The 26,563-nt window shown below is 40.5% G+C and overlaps 1 protein-coding gene across 3 annotated transcripts in view; it reads right to left on the bottom strand.

Annotated features, from left to right (window-relative positions):
• galnt13 (polypeptide N-acetylgalactosaminyltransferase 13) overlaps positions 1–26,563 on the bottom strand; it is a 110,866-nt gene that overhangs the window by 28,974 nt on the left and 55,329 nt on the right. Inside the window, exon 14 of one of the 3 annotated variants that reach the window (XM_079619939.1) lies at positions 10,198–12,125. The exons of 1 other annotated variant lie outside the window; for it this stretch is intronic. Coding sequence is in view for 1 of the 2 variants with exons in the window: in XM_079619940.1 (XP_079476066.1) it covers positions 11,985–12,125 (141 nt within the window). In the remaining variant the exon portion in view is untranslated. Of the gene's footprint in view, positions 1–10,197; positions 12,126–26,563 lie in introns of those variants that run through there. One more of the 3 variants, XM_079619940.1, reaches the window with a different exon arrangement.

The raw sequence follows: 26,563 nt of genomic DNA, 5'->3' as shown, positions 1-26,563 counted from the left end.
GGGCAATGTTAGGAAGATTGTTCCAAAGTTTTGGTGCTAAATAGGAAAAGGATCTACCACCAGCAGTCAATTTTTATATTCTAGGTATTATCAACTGGCCGGAATTTTGAGATCGAAATAGACGTGAAGGACTATAATGCATTAAGAGCTCGCTCAAGTACTGGGGAGTTAAACCATTTAGTGCTTTGTAAGTAATCAGCAATATTTTAAAAATGTATACAATATTTAACAGGGAGCCAATGCAGTTTTGTGAATTGGTAGGTTTTGTCAGGGCGTGAAGAAATATAGAGCTGAGTATCAGCATAACAGTGAAAACTAATGCCATGCTTCCTAATGCTATCTCGTAAGGGTAGCATGTATAGTACAGAGTGAACAGCAACGGTCATAGTACTGAGCCTTGTGGTACACCATACTGAACTTTTGATCAATAAGACATGTCTTCATTTACTGCTACAAACTGATAACGGTCAGATAAGTACTGTATTTAAACCATGCTAGTGCAATTCCACGAATGCCAACATAATTTTCGAGTCTATTCAAAAGAATGTTGTGGTCGATGGTATGATAGGCAGCACTAAGATCCAGTAACACTAATAGAGAGATACAACCACGATCGGATGCTAAGAGCAAATCATTTGTGACTCTAATGAGAGCTGTCTCAGTACTATGGTACGGTCTAAATCATGATTGGAAATCCTCGCAGATATAATTTCTTGCTAAAAAGGAACATAGTTGTGAAGTTACTGCCTTTTCTAGGATCTTTGACAGAAAAGGTAGATTTGAGATTGGCCTGTAATTAACTTATTCTGTAGGATCAAGTTGCAGTTTTTTAACAAGCGGTTTAATCATAGCTAGCTTAAAAGTTTTTGTTACATATCCTAATGACAAAGATTAATTAATGATATTAAGAAGAGGATCTATGACCTCTGGAAGAATTTCTTTCATCAGCTTAGTCGGTATTGGGTCTAACATATATACATGTTGTCGATTTAGATGATTTAACGAGTTTAGAAAATTCTTCATCTCCTATAAGAATGAATGAATGCAAATTTTCTTCAGGGAGACTATAATGTACTGCCTGATGCAATACTGTAGAAGACGGTTGCATAGTTATAATTTTCTCCCTAATATTATCAATCTCTGAAGTAAAGAAGTTCATAAAGTCATAACTGCTGTGCTGCTTGGAAACGTCTGGGCTTGAAGCTTTATTTTTAGTTGGTTTAGCCACTGTTTCAAATAAACACCTAGGGCTTTGTTAATTTTCTTCTAACAAATAAGCAGATCTAGCAGCTTTTAAGACCGCTCTGTATGCAATTGTGCTCTCTTTCCATAAAATGTGAAATATCTCTAGTTTTATTTTCTTCCAGTTAGGCTCCATTTTTATGGCTGCTCTCTTAAGGGCTTAAGTGTGCTCATTGTACCACAGCGTTGGACTATTTTATTTAATCTTCTTTAAGCGCAAAGGAGCAATTGTGTCTATAGTGGGTCTAAAAAGAGAGTTAAAAGTTTCCGTCACAATATCGAGTTATTCTATGCTATCTGGGATGATGAAACTGATCAGGAAGATTATTGATAAAGCAATCTTTAGTGGCAGAAGTGATAGGTCTAACATATTTGTAACACGGAGTCTGCTTTGCAGCTTTGGCTAAATGTTTACACGAGACTAGAAAATGATCTGAGATGTCATCGCTCTGCTGCAGAATTTCAATGGCATCAACATTGATTCTATGCGATAATATTTGATCTAGAGTATGATTACGACAATGAGTAGGTCCTGACACGTGTTGTCTAACTCCAACAATTAGGGATTTATCTGCATCCAGTACTAACTCTGATTGAAAGTCAGCAAATTATTTTATAAAGTCTGTATGGTGGCCTGTATACAGTAGCCAGCACAAATCTCAATATTGTTATATTAAGCAACAACACTTACAAATTATTATATTTGAAACTAGACTTCTTAGTAATTCTGAAAATATTACTATAAATTACAGCAACACCTCACACTTTGCCTAATCTTGGGGGGTGGACTCATTTAAAGTAATGTAATCCGTCCTTCGGATGAGATGTAAAACCGAGGTCCTGCCTCTCTGTGGTCATTAAAAATCCCATGACAATTCTGGTAAAGAGTAGGGGTGTAATCCCGGTGTCCTGGCCACATTCCACCCATTGGCCCTTACCAATCATGGCCTCCTAATAATCCCAATCCATTGAATTGGCTCTATCACTCTCTTTCCTCTCTCCACTATAGCTGGTGTGTGGTGAGCACACTGTTGCCGTTGTACTGTGGCTGCCGTCGCATCATCCAAGTGGATGCTGCACACTGGTGGTGGTTGAGGAGAGACCCCGACATGATTGTAAAGTACTTTGAGTGTACAGTAGTACATATGAAAGCGCTATATAAATGCCTCATTCTTATATTCTTCTTCTAATTGTTTGGTTTTAGCCAGGTTTCTGTCAAACACAGCACATCTATAGTCTGTATAGTTATAGTCTGTAATCATATCATTAACAATAAGTGCCTTTGAAGTAAGGGATCAAATATATACAGGAACCCAAGCTTTATCATTTGTTAATTTGTATTATATCTCTAAAAACAAAATTGACTACATCCTCTGCAGCCACCGCCGCCTCCTCCAAGACATCTCTGTTCTCGGCAAAGCGTACTGCACAGGCAGCGACCACCGACTGCTGCAGCCAGCAACCAGGCACAATGGCAGACAGCCATTGACCCGATCGTCTTCCGGCACTATGTCGACAGTACCGACTGGGCACAGACCGACTGGGCACAGACCGACAAGGACATCACGAGCGACTGGGACCAGTTCACAGAGCTGCTGCGAAAGGCACGCAACGTTACTGCAAAGCCACGCACAAAAGACCAGATCATCCGAATATCGGACAACACCAAAGCCCTTTTGCTGAAAAGGCGGCAAATGAGATCAGACGGTGCATACCATGTGGGATATATGCAAGCTAGTCAGGGCTGGTTAGGGCGCGGCTAAAAACCGACCTGAAGCAGTACAAGCGCTGCCGCCTGCTAGTGGCAGCCAAGCAGAAGAGGAGTTTGAAGAGGTGCAGACGGCTGATGCAGCTAAAGGCCATTCAGCCGAAGGACGGACGACAAGAACCTGGCTGGGCATCGAGGCTGAGTGCAGACGTTTCTACACGGACCTGTTCGCCAGCAAGACGCCAGTTGACCCGCCCGAAATGCCGCACGACGCCATACCAGCCATCCAGTCAGTGTTGACCAGTGAGGTCAGGCACGCGATCCAGAACATCCAAAAAGACCGGGCGCCAGGGCTGGACGGAATCGAGGCCGAGCTGCTCAAGGTGGGCAGACCTATGCTCATGGCAGCATTTGCCAGTCACTACATGACGCAAAGACGAACACAGTCTTCACCAAGGTACTGGACGAACAACAGCCACCCGAACAGGCCGGCTTCCGGTCTGGCTACAGCACGATGGACCACATACATGTGCTGAATCAACTGCTCGAACGCTGCCGGGAGTACAAGATGCCCTTGGTGCTGGCCTTCGTAGACTATGAGAAGGCCTTCGATAGCGTGGAGATCAACGCCGTACTGCTTGCCCTCCAACAACAGGGCATCGCAGACGAGTACCCAGGCCTTTTGCAGGAGCTGAACAGTGGATGCGCCACCAACATCACCCTATTCGAACAGCCACTTTACATCCCCATCACCAAAGGCGTCAAGCAGGGCGACCCCATCTCGCCCAAGCTGTTCACGGCGTGTCTGGAACACATCTTTCAACAGCTCGACGTTCAAAAACATCCACATCGGCCAGAAGGAGATCCTTGCTGGGCACAAGAACAACCGTGAGCTGGCACGCCGACGGAGGGCCGCCTGGGTCAGCTATGCGTCCATAGCAGAGGAGGTCACCAACACGGACAATGCCCCCCTGCGCTCACCTGTTCAACAGCACCGTCCTACCAGCCATGCTCTACGGGGCCGAGACCTGGTTGCTGACCGCGGACAACAGGCAGAAGCTGGCAGTGACCGAACGCCTCCTTAGGCGGCGGATGGTCAGCGTCAAGAGGACGGACCACATCAGCAACGAGCTTCTGAGAAAGACGAGCAAGGTCAAGGACGCCGTCACCAGGCCAAACAGGCCAAGAAGCGCTGGGCCAGACACGTGGCCAGGAATTCGGACAGGCGATGGACGTGGGCTGTGACCGAATGGCTGCCACTCGACATTAAAAGACCGCTCGGCCGCCCCGCAACCCGATGGCGGGACTCGTTTAGAAAAGACAGAGTCTGGATGAGTCTGGCCAGGGACCGAAAAACCTGCCAAAGTTTTGTGGCCTGCGTCGAAAGACCGAAATATAGGCCCATGGGGAACATTGTCCTGCAGAGTTTAACTCCAACCCTGAAAAAAACTCACCTGAATGTAGCCTGAAGATATTGATTAGCTTGTTCAGGCGTGTTTAATTAGGGTTGGAACTAAACTCTGCAGGACAATGGCCCTCCTGGACCAAAGTCCCCCACCCCTGCTCTATATCATAACTAAAAAGATGTTTGAGCCCTCTTTAATTTCCAGGTACAAGTCATTGCTTTTTCTTTGTTCAATGTGCACAGTTCATGGGTTGAAGCTCTTCATTTTGAGTTCTCAAAGTGCACCAGATTGATGCATTGACTCTTAATCAATCAACCGGCCAAAGAGTGGACGAGAAGCGCAGCGCCGAGCTGCGTCTAGGACAACTCGTATCGCACATCGGACGCGCACTTTCTCAGTTTATGGCCAGCAATAAAAACGCGGAATGGCGCCGCCGGTGTGTGTACACTCGTAGAGAATAATGTGTTCGAATACGAGGCGCTGCGCGATGGGGAGCTGCGCTTCTCGTTCGGTGAGTGACCCTCTTTAACGTTACGTTTTGAGTGGATGAATGATGAGCGCGAGACGCCGAAATGGATGCCAATAAGATTCTGAATGGAAAGTTTACTTTTAAAAAGTTGCCAAATGGTTCAATTGACAAGACCAAAGTGATCTGTGTGTTTTGTCGTTGTGAACTGAGCTATCATCGCAGCACGTCCAGTCTGAAATACCACGTGATGGTCAAGATCACACACACAGCTGATGCGTTTCTACGCCCACTCGTCAATATCAGTAACGTTACCTCGTCAGTATTTCTTTCAACCTTTTATTGATGGACAGTGTTACATTGTGTGAGAGATTATTTGCTCCAAGTGAGAATGTTAGTGTGAAATTGAACACAGTATATGCCAATGTTGTTTTCAATAAAAAACATTTGCACAAAGCAAGCTGATCCACTTTTCCATGTTGATAAGAGCATTACAATGAGACAAAATAATGGGACAAAATTAAATCAAGAGACATTTAGAATAGATAAAAATGTGCGATTAATCGATTAATTAAATATTTTAATCGTTTGACAGCCCTAATATATATATATATATAAATATATATTATTATTATTATTTTTTTATTATTTTTTTTTAATAAAAAATACATTTTAAATCGCAATTTTAACCTGAAAAATCTAAAACGTATTCCCAAAATCATGCAGCCCTTTAGTTTCTCTTGATATCAGCATGTTCACAGTTGTTTCGTTTTTTTTTTTTCACAGGGATCAGATGCCACTGATGAGTCCTGCTGACTCAAACATTCACATGAGTCTCTGTACATGAACATAGTAACATTAAAACACCTTGGAAATGACAGGTATGTACTATGTTTCATTGACACAAAGGTGTGTGACTGTTCAAGTCTCCGTCTTTAGATTAGTGTGTTCAGTAATGTGCTTTTTTGACCTGTGTTGTGTATCTTTGGATTATATTGTGTTAAATAAATAAATAAATCCAAACAATCGTGGTTTCCTGACAGCAGTTCCTCGTCGTAACTGACTTGAGTAGGCAAATGCTGACATTCGAAGGTGTCTGGCACTTTGGAGAGGTGTTCTCTTTACGGATGAATCCCGGTTTTCACTGTACAGGGCAGATGACAGACAGTGTGTATGGCATCGTGTGGGTGAGCGGTTTGCTGATGTCAACGTTGTGGATCGAGTGGCCCATGGTGGCGGTGGGGTTATGGTATGGACAGGCGTATGTTATGGACAACGAACACAGGTACATATTACTGATGGCATTTTGAATGCACAGAGATACCGTGACAAGATCCTGAGGCCCATTGTTGTGCCATTCATCCACAACCATCACCTCTTGTTGCAGCATGATAATGCATGGCCCCATGTTGCAAGGATCTGTACACAATTCCTGGAAGCTGAAAACATCCCAGTTCTTACATGGCCAGCATACGCACCGGACATGTCACCCATTGAGCATGTTTGGGATGCTCTGGATCGGCGTATACGGCAGCGTGTTCCAGCTCCTGCCAATATCCAGCAACTTCGCACAGCCATTGAAGAGGAGTGGACCAACATTCCACAGGCCACAATAAACAACTTGATCAACTCTATGCGAAGGAGTTGTGTTGCACTGCTTGAGGCAAATGGTGGTCACACCCCAGATACTGACTGGTATTCGGATTATGTCGGAAAAGGAGAAGTGCTCACTAACACAGATTTAGACAGATTTGTGAACAATATTTGAGAGAAATAGGCTTTTTGTGTATATAGAAAAAGCTCATTAAAAATGGGGGGGAAAACAAAAGGGTTGAGTTTATCATTTTGTTCAGTATAAAAACTTTTACATACATGCTGTTGACATATTATTGTACAGTAGCAAAGTTTGTGCTGAATACAGTGTAACCAGACTAGAGGATGGATACCCGAGAGGATGGATATGTTCGGGTTCGGGTCGGGCTCGGTCACGTCAGCGGGATAAGGCATTGAACATTTTAGATGTAAAACAGCTTATTATGTAGGTAGCCAATGTGCCTGATGCTTTCACTTGATGCAATCATTAATTTTTGTGCTTAAAATACATGTAAAATATTAGCATAACAATTTTTCTGTGTGCGGAAATTTGTTTATGTAGCCGTGACAACGAAACATGTACATACATGCCTGTGTTATGTGTGCTTGTTGCTGATTTGCTCATCCTGTTGACATTTCCGAATGCCTTCCTACAGTTGCTTAATAAAATCGGCTTTCTTCACAAACAAACGTACATGTGTCATTAGTATGAGAAAACAATGGGATTTTAACTGTCGGTCTCGGGTCTGGCTCGGACATAAATATCTTTATGCCCGTCAGGCTCGGGTCGGATTCGGTTACTGCTCTGTCGGACGCAGGCCGGGCTCGGACAGAAAAATGCGGCCCGATCCACACTCTAAACCAGACTTTAACCATGAAAATGTTACTAGTAATAGAAATAAGCACAAATGTCAGAGCATGCCAGAACACCTCCAGGGCCCAAAAAACACCTCAGACCCCAGAGGGTTAACAATAGTGAAAATGCAGGAAAGCAAAGAAAAGAGGGAAAACGAGTAAACTAAACAAGTAAATAGTAAAAAAGTGTCTTCAGCGATTTTTTTCTTCTTCTTTCAAACTTGAAATTTGGTTTTACACTGTGAATGATGTAATTGAGTCAATTTCCCTGCTTTCAAAATACTGAAACGTTCGTGTGTTTGCACATTTTACAGTTCACAGTGCTTCATGGGATCGTCCCACTAAAACCTTTTCACGAGTTCACACTTAAAAATAAGTCAGATGAAATAAATGGTATGCATATTTGGCGTGCTGTCCGAGGAGAGGGCTCCGGGCTCGGTAATCGGCCCGAACCCAGAGTACTCCCCCCGTATTCCTGGCTGTAAAAGAGGAGCCAAGGGTGAGGAGTCGGGGTGGTGGAGGGATGCTGGAAAACTGTCAAGGAATGTTAGGTGAGTTGACAGAATGGATATATATATGCTTCTTGTCATGCTGATTAGGGTAGACGTAATTGTTTGATGACAAGTAATTTGGATTGGTTATCTGATCGTGCTCCTCCCGAACTTTGTTTATAAAACATCATAAAGTAAACATCTTGCAACTTTGTCTGATTTTCAAAAAAAATTCAAATCAAAGTTTGTAGTGTTGTGATTCACCTCGTGGCTGATTGGCTTGGTTCATGGCTTAAAAGTCTTTAAGAAAGACTATTTTAAAATCCCTATGGGAAAAAAAATATGAACAAAATATATATACTTCCGGAAATTTTTGGTGTAAAAATTAATGTGTTTTTGATATTTTAATATTATTCTGTATATTTTGGTATACAGTATATATTAATTAGCCTAATTGTTTGATTTTCTGACTGTAGAAAGGTAAGTGAAATGTGGATGTTCTCACAAATTGTTTGTTCAACATCTGACCATGTGTTTATTGATGGGTTTGGATGAATCCCATTTGTTTACATTTTGAAGCTGATTGGACATAAATTAGTGGTATAAATGTGGTGCTTCCAGTCCTACTTTTGTTTTTGGTTTCTGTAGGGTAGTCAATTTAATCATTAACTTATTTTTCCTGTAAAATCTCTTGATGATGGAGTCGAGAGATTTAAACCAGGCAAGGGTGGGTTGTGTTGGAATAATTGAGAATAAATTAGTCATTTTAAGTTCAATGTAAATTTTTATGTTCAACCAGCGTTGAAGATCATCATCTATTGTTTTGAGTCATGGAGTAAAGTTAACTCCAGACAACTCTGACAGCCTGGGGGAAACATTAATGCCTAAATGATTGGTGCATAAAGGGATAGGTGATGTCTGGAATGTCACATCCAAGCTGTTGGAATGTAATGAAAGAATAGAAGATTTACTCCAATTGATTATTCAATTGAGTATTCTGAAATATTAGAGAACGAATCAACGAGTAAAATCGTTTCTTGTAATAATGATGATAATGTATATTATCAGTGTTTGAATTCATCAATATAGCTGTTTTGATAGATGGCTGCTGCTAATGGTTCAATGAACATGGTGAATAGTGAGGGGGAGAGGGGGCATCCTTGTCTAGTCCCCCGGTGCAGTGTGAAGCTATGTGATGTTAGTCCATTGGTCATGAAAGTGGCTGAATGTGATGTACAGAATTTTGATCCATATTGAATGATTCCTCAACCAATCCTCTCCAATGTGGAAAACGTCTCAGGTTATGACTGTAACCTATGTTCCCTGAGAACAGGGAACGAGACACTGCGTCGAATGACGCTGTGGGGAACGCCTCAGGCATGACGTGTCTGAAATCACTATCAAATCATGGCAATCATGTTGACTGGCTACAGCCCGTGAATCATTAGCATGAATGATTAACGTGTGACCTGGATATATATATATATAAGGGTGCCTTGCAAACATGAGAGTATCCTTTCATCTGAAGGGACTGTTTGGTAGGCAACCCCGAGGCATGGCGAGAAGACGCAGTGTCTCGTTCCCTGTTCTCAGGGAACATAGGTTACAGTAATAACCTGAGACGTTCCCTTTCGAAAGGGAACTCGCACTGCGTCAAATTATGCTTTGGGGAACTATATACCCACGCCGCCATGCAAACGGGAGTGCATGCCAGGTGGCAGTGACACTGTCAGAACCAGCAAATTCAAATGAAATGCCGGAACCACTCACCCTCAGGTCACACTGGGCTGTAAGAGACAGTATTCCCTACGATCATAGCCCAAGCTATACGTTTCACAGGAAAATCTCCATAAACATAGTTTAAGTCAGGTCAGTGTGGTCCCCCGACTGATCCTTGTTTCTCCCAAGGTTTTTTCCCCATTCTGGAGTTTAAGTTTCTTGCCACTGTCGCCTCTGGCTTGCTTAGTTTGGGATACGTAATACTTTATAATATTATTCATCTGACTGTACTGACGCTGCGGTATGACAACTGAACTGAGCTAGATGATGACATAATTTTTTTGCAGAACTGCTTTATAGATGAAATGAACGAATTGAATAATTGATGGGTATTTACAACGTAAGTGAAACAGCACTGAACTGACTTCAGCAGAACAACAATCTTCCTGTTATCACTGTAAAGCTACTTTGAAACAATCTGTATTGTATAAAGTGCTATATAAATAAAGGTGACTTGACTGAATTAGAATTATACAAATTATAGTTCAGTTTTGGTGATGTATGTATTTCTCTTCATTTCACAATCCACTTAGATAACTTACAAAACCACAATAGATAACCTAGTCCAGATACTTCCTAAAATTTGGATTATAAAAAAAGGAAACCCATGCGGACATAGTAGTTTTGCTGTGCTAATCTTATTAATAAGAAGGTGATACATTTATCAACAATGGTTTATTACAGTTAGCAGTTATATTAATCTATTAAACATGAGGTCAGTTGAGAGAAAAAGCTGTGACAAAAAAAAGTACAAAACATTAAGTCAATTACAAAGTCACACATTTTCTGGTTTTATGAAGATTAAAAAAAAAATACAGAAATGTACAGACTGTACCATGCATGCGATAGCTCATATTAATCATTGATACATAGTTTTATGACACCCCTCTCAATTGAGAGCATGTTTAATAACTAAATACACAAAACCATTAAACCTCCAATTCAAGAATCAATATTATTAAAGTTAAGTTTGTGTGTGTGTGTTAAACATACATCGATAGAACATTGACAATACATGGTGGATGCATTAGATGTGTACATATAGGAGCAGTGGAATAAAGCTGTACAGTATTTTCCAAACATTTTATATACACCAAGCAGTATTACAGCAGTATCGATTTTCCACTGGAGTTTTTAGAATTCATCTTAAAAAAATATTTGCTTTAATATGTACATCAATGCTCAAAAGGCCTGGTTCATAATTTGTACAGTTGTGTGTCCAGGAACATCCATCTGTCACACCTGTGTTTATGGAGATGATTAAGGTGAGGCTTCAAATGATTTGTTTTATTTTTGCCTGTGAGATGCTGCTGCCTACAATTCTCCCATGATTGTTATACACACATGGTAGCACATTACCAAATGTAGACACACAATCACTACATTTGAAATGTTTGATAAAAAATAAAATAGACACTGGATAAATATCCTGAAATCAGAAATATCCAGGTCATTTGATTTGGGGTTAAATATGAAGCCACTTTTTTTGTTTTTGTACATGATAACCTAAAGAAATGTGAAGAAATAATGAAATGTTTCTTTTCAAAAAAAGTGTTTGAATTTTTGCATCAAACCCCCCGGCCCCTCAATGGTTCAATTTATTATGAAAATGTGCAATTTCTAATGTCTTATTATCTAACTAAATTCAGATAAACTAGATAAAACACAGATACATCATACACCCATAAATCACATGAACTGTACTATGCATTAAGATGAAATGCAACTTCAAAATTAGCTGCTGTTTAAAAAAAAAGATCTTCCCTTGAATATCTGGATATGTTTGGTTTTACAGGTTCTTTTTTTTTTTTTTTTTGCTGTCTACATGCTTTTTTGATCAAGTTTCCTTAAGGCAGGTCAAGTATTGCAGCCTCGCTAAAAGAGATCAAGATAGTTTTGAGAAACAGCAGCAAGTAATATGTATAATCCACTGACAAACACACAATCCCTTCAGGTGCTTTAAAGAAAGTGGAGTTGAGGATTCAGGCCAGTGCTAAATGCACTTCAGCACAGTGGAGGCTGACACAATCACTCCATCTCTAAAGAAACATATAGGCTACTGTAAAAGATATGACATAAAAGATATTAAGAGGCACCATAACTCCCACACATGATGAGCAGCATAGATAACCAGTGACACAGATCAGAGACAGCATGCGTTTAAACCTCACCAAGCTGGTCAATGGCTGTGATCTGACCCTAGACCAGTGAATATGAGAGTTAAAAGATGCAGTCCAGAAATGAACAGAGACACAAGCCTAGCCACAATTGGGTCAGTAAATGGGCTGTGTGTGGTTCTTCTGATCAAAGCCTGGCTGGACTTGATCATGAACCAGCAAATGACAGTTCACAGAGCTGTGAAGAAGGCCATAAACCTGACTCCAGGACTCGTGTTGTGTGGTGAGTGCTGAGATTCAGGTCTGAACTGGATGTTGCCGGCTCTGTCAGACACTTAGCGACATATTCCTTAGGATCCACTGCTGTGAGCGCCTGCCGCTACAGTCTCTGAGTGTGGGAACCATCTTATCCTCTTCAGAAGGCATGTCCAGACACTGGTTACTGTTCACATGGAGCAGAGTCAGCCGCTGTGGGGGAACACAAATTTATAGCAGAATGAAAAACAAACTAGTGTGGATGAATCTCACAAAGTCTGTCAACATATCTGGCTAATATTCCACCATAAAATAATAATAATAAGCTTCATTAAATATTTAAATAATGCTTACATGAAATGGTAACACTTTCACAATAAGGTTTCATGTTAACATTATATTATTAATCTATTAATACAACATTTATTCATCGTAATGTTGATTCCAACATTTACAACATTTTTTTAATCAAATATTGTATCTTTCAACATTAGTGCATTATGAACAAAATAAACACTTGTATTTGTATTAACTTACATTAACAAATGCTGTACAATATTGATCATTCTTAGTTAGCAAATGCATTAACTAATGTCAACAAATGAGACTTATTGTAAAATGTTACCAATAACATAAACCTAGTAGGACCAGCAGGCTTGATTGCATTTGACAGTATTTTTGTGACATTTAAGCAGATTTTAACTCCAGATTTTGGATTAAATTTGTAGCAACTATCCAACACAGTCAAATTAATTAACAGTAATATATTTTGTAATAAATGAAAAGTTAGCAAGTAAAAATAAGACTTGGCAAAAATATAATGTATATAATCAGTGCTGAAAGTCAGTGGGGCTCTTCTGGCCCAACTGTCAAAAGTATAGAAAATAAAACCTTGTATCCAGTAATGAGCAGCCATTGCTATAGCACTGTTTGTTTGTTTTTAAAGCACTGTCTTTTCATTTAATTAAAATTAATGCATTTGAATGCTGCATCTACACCGACAGCAAGTGATGCAGTATGACAGACAACACACATTCGTAATTTTCTAAAAAGGTGGGAGAAAACGGGATGCTTGTCAGAAAATGTATCGGATCCATGAAATTAGTCCAATATACCTGCTGCTGCTGTCTGTATCATTGATGTTTATCGAACAATAAAAGAAAAAGAGAAACTCACTCACTGCTCGTGACTAATTGAGCATATTTATTTCATACTATAGCTGCGTTTACATGGACCCTATTAATCCATATGTAATAGTAGCACAGTTGGGATAAAAAAAGGTCACATGCAACCGTTTTAATCTCAATGAATTGGCCAAAACCCCTTATCTATTCGATAAGATATGTAGGCCTAAACATGTGATCTGATTGAAAACTGACACTGGAAAGTTTTGCACATAGAAATGGCATAATGACAAATGACACAAAGAACGAGCTGTTGTTGTTGATTATAGTGTAATAAATGACTGTCATGGCATTCTCATTGCACTTATCGCTGCTGCAGGAGAATGTCATCCCGGCAGTCCTTGCTTCAGACTCTCATCCACAGATGACTTTTTTTGGTTTGCGGGAAGGGGTGTTTTTCGTTTTATTGCTTGCTAAGATTAAGCAGCACTGCATAAAGCTTCTTGTGATTTGGGCAATACAGGTGAAGCTGCATAACAAGATACACACATAAATAACAATCACACAGTCGTGTCCTTTGCACTAGAGTTTAACAGCCTTGTAACCAAAGGAGCAAAAGTTTATATCTAAACCTTGGGATACGGAAACGTTGACCCGATGGAAGTGGTTCAAATTCTGGATCAAGCACATGAGAAGGGTCCAGAGTCATTTTCCTTGCCTGTTTAAAAATAATTTTGTTAAAAAATTGACTGAAAGAATGGTGGGGGTCAGTGATGCGCGGGTCAATGTATAAACAACCCGCACCCGACCAACGTTTTCAACTAACCCGCCCGCAACTCGGACCGCAAAAAAAAAGAAAGAAAATATTGTACCCGACCCGCTTCCTGACCTGCGTTTTTTAAAAGTAGGCTAACTAAATGCTCATCGTAGCGTCATTGGGCCATAGACGTAGGAACTAGGGGTGCGCATTTTTCTGAATGCTGTATGATATAGCCTAGAGTTTAATAAAGGCGTGATTTATTCATTTATTTCGTTTCATTTTCTTAACAATTAAGACGCTGCATGTGTTTATCCAGTCTAATCGAAGTGTGTGTCTCTCCCCCGACTTTCCCAACAAAAATCCCGCCCCCTCTCAGAAAATGGCTACATAAAACTGACATTACTGAGCTATATGCGTTTAAAAGTAGGCTATAGCCTGTTAAAATGGCACAAAGGCATTGCTCAGTTCAACGTGCCGCGTCAGCTTTTATTCAAAAGTTAATAACGCGCTCAACATTCAAAAGGTAAATAAGGATTTCCCACTTTCATCTCTGCCTGCAGACTGAGCTCATGCGCCATCCTCGCACCAGTTATTCAGCCAATAAAGTGTAGGCTAGATACTAGACCTATGTATTTCATAGAAAATTGTGTCTAGTAGCCTAGGCTACTATATAAATTACAAAGGTTTAATTGGCATCTTAATTTCAAACGACCCGACCGACCGCGACCCGAATATCATTAAAAATATTTTTGGATGACTCGTAACCGCGGGTAACCGCGGATGACCGCAGGCACCCGCTCATTTTGGATCAACCCGCGCATCACTGGTGGGTGTATAGCCTTAGACCATCCACATTCTTGCCGTACACACCAAACGGTTCAACCGGGATCTAGGAGTAACTGTCAAATTATCGAACTAGGCCGCAATACTATACAGTAAGATGGATTCAATACAGGCATGATAAAACACAGATTATCCACATGAACCTCCCATGAAAGTTTATCATCAATAAGCAAACCTCAGTATTTGTATGAAGCAACCTGTCTAATGGTCTCGTTGTTAATCATGATAGAAGAGTGGTTGCCTCCTAACTTGGGATCAAAAAACATTTCCTCTGTTTTTCTAACGTTAATTACAAGACTGTGTTCTTTTCTCCATGTAACACAGTTAGCAATCTCTGTAGTATAATGTTGAATGTCCTTATCTTTATACAGAAGACCAAGAGTAGCAGTATATTCTAAGAAATTTTATGACAATATTCTCAGGATGGTAACTCCTATATTTATTGGTGTACAGTGTAAATAAGAGTGGTGAACATACGCACCCCTGGGGGACACCAATACTAATGGACATCTGCTTGACTCTAACTTGCTGAGTCCTACCAGTAAGAATTGCACGGAACCATTTAATGCTATATGGATTATTTTTATTTGGTTTGGAGAGCATACGGTGTGGCTGCATGGTATTAAAAGCAGAGATCAGATCAAGAAAGAACAACCTGGCATAAGCCTTAGGATCCGCTAGATGGTTTAAAACATGATGGACCACAGTAAGGATAGCATCATTAGTGCTCCTATTTGATTTGATAAGCAAACTGATAAGGATCAAGATGGTCCCTAACCTCTTCCTTAAGCTTCCACACCATGATCCTCTCCAAAAACGTAATCACAATGCAGGTTAAGCCGACTGGGCGATAGTCGTAATACTCTTGAGGACTAGGTATTTTTGGAACTGGTATAATAATTGTTTTTTTCCAAATATCTGGAATAATATGTAAATCAATAGACCTCTGAAAAGTGTCCACCCATGCAGGGGATAATTCCTTTGTAAAGGATTTCAAAATAGAAGCAGAAAGTCCACCTGGCCCAGTTGCCTTGTTAATGTCAAGAGCTATAAAAACCTTTACCCTTTTAAAACTGGCTGTCGTCGCCGACACATACCACCAAGCTGTTTTCATGTTACCATAACTCTTCAACCGTTTGCACTATCAAAACCATTCAAATTGCCCCTGACAGTAGACAATATACACTTGTTGGCAATCTACGGCTTATTACGTACATTTCATGCTTTCCATCAGCAAATGATAGCAGCTTTCTGGCAAAGCGGGAATGAAGGATTTTAACAGAGAGATATGGAGCGCGCAGTTTAGAGTGTTTTGGATTGAGCATTACTCTTACATGCATCTTAGCATGTGGTCTGTGCATGTGTATGTGTGTGTGCGTATGCATGTATGCATGTGTATTATGTCTGTGTGTGTATGAAAAAAAGCCTCCTGGGTAAAAACTGCAACCCTGTCACAAAAAAGACAAAAAAAAATATATCTATTATAGGTTATTTTTCAACGGTAAAGTGTTTGTTTGTGATTTTTCAGATTTGAAATTTATTTATGTTTTTTTTTGTCTATTTAAATTCTATTTACAAACTCACCACACACAATTTATTGAAAGCCATTTTTGATGAAAAAGATGACACCTTGCACTTGAAGATAGCACATTGGTTTAAAATTGTACAGTCAAAAAGGTTCTAAAGGGTGAACAACATCAGCCAAACTCATTTGTGGTTTAGATACAGAATCATCAATCCTAATAGCCCCCAGTACATACAGTCATAATAAATGACATCAAACCTACAGTAAAAATCATTGAGCTCATTTACCAATGTCTCCTCATTTAAATCATGCATACTTATCCTTTTGGGTATCATAATAGTTACACCTTACCTTAGACCACAACTTTTTTATGGATTTTTACTCAGATCACTATTAATGAAATCTCTGTAATTCTTACGACTTTCTCTGATTTTATGATTAAGCTTTTTTCTGAGCCAGTTTTATAAGATCAAATACTTTTTGAAGCTTGTGACATATAAATGCGCATATTAGCCATCACTTTATTTACAAAAAAACTACATGCATTTTACATGTGCAAAAACACATGTGGTCAAACGTGGAACACATGTGAAACCATCTTGTATGCCTGAGGCCCTGTTTACACGAGAACGCTCGCGGGTGAAAACGTACCGGCGCATGCCTGTGAATTAAACGTGTACGCGACGCTTTCACTGTCTAGCAGACTTTTGCATTTTTACCCTTTAGACGGGAACGCGATGGTGGAGCGTTTTTAAGACACTGGAGGGTGGTTTCACTTTTTTGCGTTTTTTAAGCCCCAAAAACACAGTCGCCGTGTAAACAAAAGGCACATCCGACAAAATATTTTTACGTTTTCACCCGCGAGCGTTCTCGTGTAAACTTAAAAACGCTCCACCATCGCGTTCCCGTCTAAAGGGTAAAAACGCAAAAGTCTGCTAGACAGTGAAGGTGTCGCGTACGCGTTTACGTCACAGGCATACGCCAGTACAGGAAAATAACAAAACATTATCAAACTAAAATATAGCATTAATTTCATTGAAAAAAATTTAATCTGTCATTTTTGAGCGACACGCGAAGAGCACCGAGGGTTAAAGCAGCAGCTTTACCGTATTTAACATGAAAAACTGTGTTAGCGTCTCTTTCACTTTCAGTGCTTCACATTGCCACGTAGCCGCCTGGAGTGCATACTACATCGAATTTCAAACACTTTTGCGTCACCATATGCATGCAGATTTCCCCCGAATAGCGCTCGTCTAAATGCAGAATAACAAGTGATAACGCAACGCCACTTTTGCCTGAGAAGGGAGCGAGACGCTATGTCAGATTGTTGCTATTGGAACGCCTCTGTGTGAGCCAGTGTCTGAAGTACGTGCGCCAACCAATGTTGTTTTCGTCAACGATGACGATAGCGCAATTATTTCGTTGACGCACCTTTTTTTTTATGACGATAACGTTACGATGACTAGCTAAAAATGGCTCTAAGGTGACTAAAACATGACGAGACGTTTTCGAGTTTTCGTTGACGAGACGGGATGGAACGAAAATGATTATAAGTCTGACGTTCACAATGCATGTTATTTCTGCCTATTTTGCGTGAAATCGGTCTGTTTTGAGCTAAAAAAAGCTGTACACCCATAATGTATGATTATTTCAGAATTGACCGCAAATTAGTTAAAATCTCCCGGAATCTAGGTCGAGCGAGCAAGAGCGCGCACGTGTAGCGTGCGCACAGCAGAGAAAGGGAGCGAGAGACCTTGCGTGTGTGTGCTAGTGTGCGTGTGTGCCTCACGAAGCGCATGTAAGGACCTGTCACCCAACTAATCGAATTATTCAGAAAGTCTAGTTTATTATGCACAGGTTTTAACTGTTGTTTTATGAATTGCAACACTTGCTGCAACCTGTCAAACCAGCCCATTTCCAATACTTTTAACCTAAATTAATTTGTTAGAGACTACTTTTTTTTTCTTTCTTTTTTTACTAAAATTGACTAAAACCTTTTTGTGTTTTCGTCGACTAAAACTTGACTAAAACCTTTTTAAGTTTTCGTCGACTAAAACTTGACTAAAACCTTTTTAAGTTTTCGTCGACTAAAACTTGACTAAAACTATCAAGTTTATAAGTGACTAAAATGTGACTAAAACTAAAAAGCATTTTCGTCAAAAAGACTAAGACTAAGACTAAAACTAAAAGGGCTGCCAAAAACAACACTGGTGCCAACACACCAATGAAATTGGCCTTTTAAGTAGTCAGGTGATGACTGGTAAGCAAGTCAGCAAGACCATAAATAGACGCACAAACATACATCATCCGATTGTAATTGTCTGAAAGAAGATGCCCAGGTGTTCATGCAGTATGGCAAAGCAATGCAGCATCTTGTTTCCTTCTGAGGAAACCAGGGTTAGATACGTACCCTAAAAAGTTCCCTTTCGAAGGAACTCGACGCTGCGTTAGATTGACGCTATGGGAATGTCAATACACGCTGCCATACTGCAAAATGCCTGGTGTTACATCCTTAGGGGCGTTTAAAGTGTGTTTCGTGTTTCTCTTTTCGGTTCCTTTTGTCTTTCTCTTACTTTCACTTTAACGTGAAAGTGCTGATTGGCTGTTTTTCGCACATTCAGTTTTAGATAATAAGCAATAAGCAGAATGCACTAGGCATCTACAGTCTAAGCAACTACAGTCACCATCCTATCTCCACACTGGTACTCCAAGATAGCTTGAAGGGACAGAGGTCAGGATGCCCGAACACATACCTTGCCTTGGCTTTTGTCTTGCTTAGTTGGAGACATTTAATATTCAACAATATTATTTATCTGCCTTCCTTAAGGTGGACGATGACGCAATTTTCTTCTAGAAACAACTTTGTATTATTTTCATGTTATCACTGTTAAGCTGCTTCGATACCATCTGTATTGTAAAGGCGCTATATAAATAAAGGTGACTTGACTTGACAAACAACCACCAAACCCACCCAACTTCGACACTGCCTTTAGGGAAGTAAGCCAATATCAATTGTATAAGCTACTACCTCCAAAAGAAGACTGGAGGGGCATCTGAGAAATGGGTCAGCCAACATGGTCACCCTGATCGGCTAAAGGATTCTATATATGGAGAGTTCTAGCAAGGTGGCATGCTGACACCACACAGCGACACCAACAAATGATTGGGGAGGATGACAGATATAGCTGGATTGTATACCTATCTGTCCATTCAGTACCTTGCGATGTAAGAGTATATAGATGGATGCATCTACATTTATACTCTCACCTCCCGCTTCAATACTGAAGGGGGCAATAAAGGAAGTGGAAACTTAGTCAACTAGTGAGGCTGTGACTACGAACATTTTCACCAACAACTGGAATGGAAGAGGGCAGGTTACTATAGAGGTACCATCCCAGGTCAAACCGAGTGCAACACCACCTCACTCCAAGCCGCCATCCTATTTACAGGATAAACAACTACAGTAGCAGAGTCAGCCAGGGAGGCTGCAGCTACAGCAGTCGCCAACAACTCTCAATTGAAAGAGTTCAGGCTACTGCACAGCTAACGTCTCTAGGTTTCGGCTTTAGATAAATATGATTATCTCAACTCTGTTTCTCCTACAGGGAGTGTACCACATGAAAGCATCTACATCTACACTCTCACCTCCAGCACAGTACTGGGTATTCCTCTGTCCACTTTGCTGGACTGAATATGCCTCTTCCTCCTTCACTGGAGAATTGTGCAAGCTGTATCAAGTCCACATTATCCCCTCCAGCTAAAGTGCTGAAAGGGGGCATGAGATGAGTGTAATCTATCACACCAGGCATAGAATCAACTGACCACATTGTTCTACAAAAAACAGGGGGATATTATATCGGAGTAAACAACGAGAGAGTGTGAACTACTCTCAGCCTCTGTCTAACATTCCTCATCCCCTTGTAGACTCCTCAGAGATGCATGCTAATGAAACATGCATGACCACCAAGCTAATGGAGAAGCATGGACAGACGTCATACGACAGGAGGAGGCGGGAACCGGCGAAACGTTCAACATATTTTAATCATACAATAAACAAAATGTAAATTCCAGGCCTGGTTCTCTCTCGTCCTGTCGTCACTCCTTTTATCCTCCTAGAGCATGCTCTAAATGTGTAGAGCAGGAATGTCAAAGACAGCCCACAGAATTATTTGATTACATTATTTAAATATTGTATTTACAAAAACATATTTTTTTGCAAAGTATTCAAATTTACATTAATGTCTGGTCACACTGTTTAATTCTAATTTTAAAATGATTATATTTCAAAATTGTATTTATCTAATATTTGCCGTGGGGGAGGGGTAAGTTATCAGTTACATGGGTAGATTTAGTTCAAACCAAGCCCATTTTTGCACCGTTTAGCTATATGAGTCTTCAGAGTGGGCATTCAATAAAGTCTCCAATGCCTCATGCCATCCAAGAAGCGGATAATGAAAGCTGCTGCCCTGCTGAGTCCAGACACCCTTCCAAAAAGCCTGGAGCCTGCGGGTGATTGCTCCCCAACAGCTCTGAATGAAGGTAATCAGTCACTGTCTCACCCTGAGAGATAGGTGAGAATATGCACTGTTCTGCCTCCCCTCAACTGTAGACTGCTCAGACTCTGACACTATTTTACAGTTCATGCAGAAGACAGCAAGACAAATGAGTTGACCGCATGCGGTCTCAGGTTTAGTATGAATCACTGAGCATTTTGTGTTCGTCATGAACAGCAGATAGTTAATATCCAAACATAAGAAGCATGTGTTGTGTTTTAGAGCTCTCACAGCTCACCGATGCTTGCCCTGATTTTACTGTTTAACATAGAACACACGAGTGAAGAGAGAGCTAATGATTAAATATCATTGAAGACTTGGAATACAGCAAGGACAAAAAGGTGTTGAAACAAATTTTACTCATAAATGGCTAAAACATTTCAAAAATAGTTACAAAGAAATGGCAAGTAACATTGAATAAAACAAAACTTTGAAGTAAAAAGACTGAAATGGTATTTTCTTGTAAAAACTACTCCAATAATCAATTTACAACTTTGAAAAAGCATTTTTTTACATTGTATTTTTATGATACTTTTATGGTGCTTTTTAGAGTTTGATAGCCCCTGGTTACGGTCTGCTTTAATTGTAAGATCCACATTCCGATAAACATTTAAAGAAAGAAGTATGCGTTTGGAAAGACATTGGGGGTGATAACTAATAAATAATGACATAATTTTTATTTTTGGGTAAACTATTCAAAACTGCTTACCTGAATCCTACCCAGGTGTGTGTGTGTGTGTGTGTGCGTGTGGATTGGTTGACGAACGTTCTAAGGTGTGCAGTTTTTTTAGGGAAACGCACGGCTAAAGTAGTTCCAGGCAGGTATTCAGGCAGGTATTCACTTCGCCAAATGATTTCAGCTATTCCAAACAGCAAAAGAACCAAAACCCACAATGACTCTGACCAAGCAAATAAATATAGTAAACAATGGGATAAAACGACAAATTATTTAGGCTACACATCTTTGCACACAACATTACCTTTTATTATGTACGGAAAGCTTATACTCTCTTTCTCCCACTTTCTCTCCCACTCAAACGCGCACGCACACACATATATACTGACACACTCACACATTACCACCTCGGGTGTGTATTAGCCTACTTTTCTATTAATTCATTGGCCAGTCATCAATTATTTCTTACATATATACTGTGGGCTATATATCTAAATGTTTGACTTGCGTTTCTTAAATGTTGTTATGGTTTGTTGTAATGTTGAATGGTATGTTTATTTGGTTGTTATGGTCTCTTTAAAAGCCTATTAAAACTGCAATAAAAAGGAGAAATCTTCACTGAGAACAATAGTAGAAGAACCAGGTTGTCATGCGTAGTCCGATGATGATGATGGTGAAGAAGAAGAATGGAGTTGATTAACAAAGTAAAAGAGTTCTTTATTTAAACAAAATAAATATATAGGTATCCGTCCGGGGGGGAAATCCAAATCCGGGGAAACACGAACAAAATAGTGTGCATAGCACAAACAATACCGGACAATGAGTGAAAAGAAATAAGGAACTTAAATAGACATGTTGATTAACTAAATTGTTAATAAATGAATGTCCATGACAACTAATGACTGGCATAAAACTAGAACAAAGGAAACACTGAACCAGACTATTTAAAAGTTGAGCAAGCAATCTCATTGGCTGCAGGATCAGCAGGGGCCAATCAGCCATGCGGTAATGAAGTGATGGCTAGCGGATTGCATGTGAACCTGCAACCTCTAAAGTTTCGTGTCTGAAACTAGATCATCTGACCAAGACAATCCCAGGGAGTTATAATATTAAATGTCACAAGTTCTTTTGAGCATTTTTTACTGCCATAAATCAATGTGGAAAAAATGAATGGCAATTTATAGATGTAAAAAAAAAAAATTTGATAAACAAGAAATCACACAGGGATTAACAATTTCCAGAAACTTCCAGAATCAACTCTTCACATGCATTAAAATAATGGTTTGACCTTTCATACTTTTTTAATGACTGGAGTGGTATCATCATTGTTTGACCACATACAGCTACAAATTAGACAGTGCTACATGGTTTCATTCTGGCAAAAATCATAATAATCAATATTTTACAGAAAAAAATACTGTTATTGGCAGAAAGCACAAGTATGGGGACTAGAAATAGTGTAGCGTGGAGCAACAATACTGTATATGCAAGTTAAGTCTGTTGGAAAAAAAAAATTCCGCGTTGTTACATTTTTGGAGAGGTGCACATCAGGGTACGCCGAAGGGTACGTGTGCTACACACAGCCTACGATGTAGCTACGGCGCGAGTTCGACGCAGAAGTATAAAGTGGGCTTTAGGCTTGTAATGATACATAACCATTGCAAGACTCCATGCACAAACTTAGGATTGAGTGAAACCGTTTAATAATCAACCCCTAAAAAACCCCCACTTTTTGAGCACTAAAATCCAACACATCTCCCTATATAATAGTAGCCCAATGTCTATTGAGATTACGGACCCAGAAAAATATAATAATAATAATAATAAACAATGAAAATTTCAGGCACAATTTACACTATTTACTGAGAATGAACCATATAGACTGTATAGTAACAAAATGACAAATGTTTGGAAATGTGTTAATGCTGCATGTCTGAGAGCAACCTTTGTCACAGAGGGGTGGATACATGGATGGAGGTGAGGAAAATAATAAGCAGTATTACTAGGAGCCATTACATTAGATCTTTTTTTTTGTTGCAAAAATGGTACCCATAGCTTGTGTGGTTCTCAATGGCAGATATAGTTTCAGTGTGTGGGGGGTTACATAGATCTCTAGGTGAGATGCTTTTATCTGTGTGCATCTGAGCAGCGGCAAACACAGACAGCATCGCTGACTGACGGCATCAGCTGCGAGCTCAAACTAATGCTCCGTCCTCTCTAAAGTCAATAACACTCGTTTAAACTGATGCCTATTTTACATAGAACAGCATTCCTCTTATACAGAGTTCAATTATAACCTTGAGATCAGGACAGCACAAATTATTACACATTGCACACACAGCAACTAAGGATGTTAAAAAAAAATATTTAAAATTCATCTGCCACAGTTCTTTGAAATGTGTTCTTTATATTCATGTAGGTTTTCAATCAAAATAAAACACGTCCATGCCGTTTTTCAACAGCAGTGGCATCTTAAGAGATTTTTTCAAAGCTATACTATATATATTTTTTAAAGAATGTTTTTAATGGGCTTATACTAATGCAAACTGCATTGCCTTGACATATCAAATATAATAAAATTATAAGACATATGACAACAAAATGGCTTTCTGCATGTTGGTAACTGACAATGTGGGAAAGTACACTATTTGGGGACACTTAATATTCAATATTATTGATCTGTCTTACTGATGCTGTTGTATGAGAACTGAACTGAGCTGGACGATGACATCACTGTTTTCTGCAGAACTGCTTTATAGATGAAATTAACTAAATTAATAATTGATGATCTTTACAACGGAATTGAATCAACACTGAATTGACTGAAATGCATAATTTTCCTGTTATCACTGTAAAGCTGCTTTGAAACAATCTGTATCGTATAGTGTTATATAGCGTAAGTGCTATATATACTGTATCTTGACTTGACCACATAACACTAACATATTTTAAATGTTCTTGCCCACAAAATCTAATTCAAAGTAAAAAAAACCTTTTTCTTTTAAGAAATATTTTTGTCATCCTTTGAACAAAACATTTTTTTAAATCTCAAAATGTTATATTATTATAATTATTATACACATATAAATATATAAACAATATAAAATAAAATATAAAAATACTATTATATAAATATAAAAATATATAAACAGTATACATTCAAATCTAAAATACTATTGCAGAAATATGACAACATTTTCATCATCAAGATTAGTGTAGATACCTGTCACAATCAGAAGAGGACAGACAAGGTTTAGTGAGTATAACAAGTTTATTTAGATGTGCAGCGGGGAGAGCAATGCAGGGAAGGAATGCAAATGCGATTGATAGAGATCGTTGAACTGATGGAGACTTAGCTGACGTTATAGATGTGTTTGTTTGTGGGCAGATGACGATGGGAAGAGCCAGGGTGATGAAGATCGACGATGACGAGAAGAACGGAATCTCAGGTAAGTAGTTCAGACTGAAGGAGTCTTGGGAGAGTAGTCTGTGGCATCAGGCATAGACGAGACCAGACACTGAGGTGAAGGGATCGGTGGAAGATAAAGGGTGTGTTATGATGAGGTGCAGGTGATCAAAATTCATGTGATAGTGATCGGGTGGGTGGAGTGATCTGGTGTTGATGGTTCCGTTGACTCAGTGACAGTACCCCCTCCTCCACGGCCGGCTCCTGACGGCCGGAAACTCCGACGACGGGGGTGACCGCGACCTCTGGTAGCAGGTCGGGGTGATCCTGATGAAACTGGGTTAAGAGAGAAGGGTAAAGTATATCGTCTCGAGCTACCCAGGAGCGTTCCTTTGGGCTGCACCCTTCCCAGTCGATTAGGTACTCGAGTCGGTTACCCTGTCGTCGCGAGTTGATGATTGATCGGACCCGGTAGATGAGTTCCTCGTCAGCGACTTCTGGTGGAGGAGGTACTTCATCATCACCAGTTCCTGTGTGGGGAGAGAACAATGGTTCAGTGTACGGCTTAAGGAGGGAGACATGAAAAGATGGTGATATTCTGTACTGTGCAGGGAGATTGAGACAGTAGGTGACGTTGTTGAGCTGCCTCTGTATGGTGAAGGGATATAGCGGGGACTCAGCTTGCGGCAGGGCAGGGGAAGACGGATGTCCCGGGTAGATAGCCAAACCTTTTGTCTAGGCTGGTATAGAGGGGTCTCGGATCTCCGGACGTCGGCTTGGGTCTTGTGTCTTCGCATTGCCTGCTGCAGATGAGCATGGGCTGAGTCCCACACCCTCTCGCTCTGCTCGAACCAGTGATTTACAGCTGGAACCTCCGATGGTTCGCCGGACCAGGGAAATAGGGGTGGTTGTTATCCTAGTATACACTGGAACGGAGTAATCCCAGTGGTGGACTGGCGAAGGGAGTTCTGGGCGTAGTCCATCCAGGGAAGGAACCGTCTCCAGCTGTTCTGGTGGCAATATGACCTCAAGTACCTCCCGATCTCTTGGATCTTGCGCTCAGTCTGGCCGTTGGTCTGTGGGTGATAACTGGAGGATAAACTGATGGATACTCCTAGGAGCTTGAAGAAGGATTGATAGACACGGAAGATAAATTGGGGACCACGGTCGGATACGATGTCTTCGGGGTGACCAAAGTGATGGAAGACATTCTGGAACAGTGGTTCGGCTGCTTTGAAGGCTGTGGGTAGGCCTTTGAGAAGGATCAGTTTGCAGGCCTTGGAAAAGCGCTCGACGATTACAAAGATGCAGGTGTTGGAGTTTGAAGGTGGGAGGTCGGTCATGAAATCGACTCCCAGATGTGACCAGGGATGATGAGGAATGGGCAAAGGAACTAGTTTTCCTGCAGGTAAACGGCGGGAAGTTATGGTGATGGCACAGACTGAGCACCCCTTGATGTATTGGGAGATATCTTGGGTCATAGAGGGCCACCAGTAGTGTTGACTGAGGAGCGAGAGAGTTCCCTGGCTACCTGGGTGTCCAGAGCCCGGAGAGGTATGAGTTGAGTCCAGAAGGGGTAGACGACAGGATGATGGGACGTAGATACGCCCTTCTGGACCTCCCGGCAGAGCAGGTTCTGTCTGGTCAGCTTGGTGGATTTCGTCATCGAGGGATCAGAGGATGGGACTGATGATCATGGCTGGAGGGAAGATAGGCTCTGGATCAGTGGAGTCCGGATCGGGATGGTGAAGACGAGAGAGAGTG

This window comes from Phoxinus phoxinus, assembly GCF_949152265.1.
Source record: "Phoxinus phoxinus genome assembly, chromosome: 7".
In the NCBI taxonomy this organism is placed as follows: Eukaryota; Metazoa; Chordata; class Actinopteri; order Cypriniformes; family Leuciscidae; genus Phoxinus; species Phoxinus phoxinus.
The sequence above is the reverse complement of the archived record's forward strand: the minus strand, read 5'-3'. Positions and strand labels throughout refer to the sequence as shown.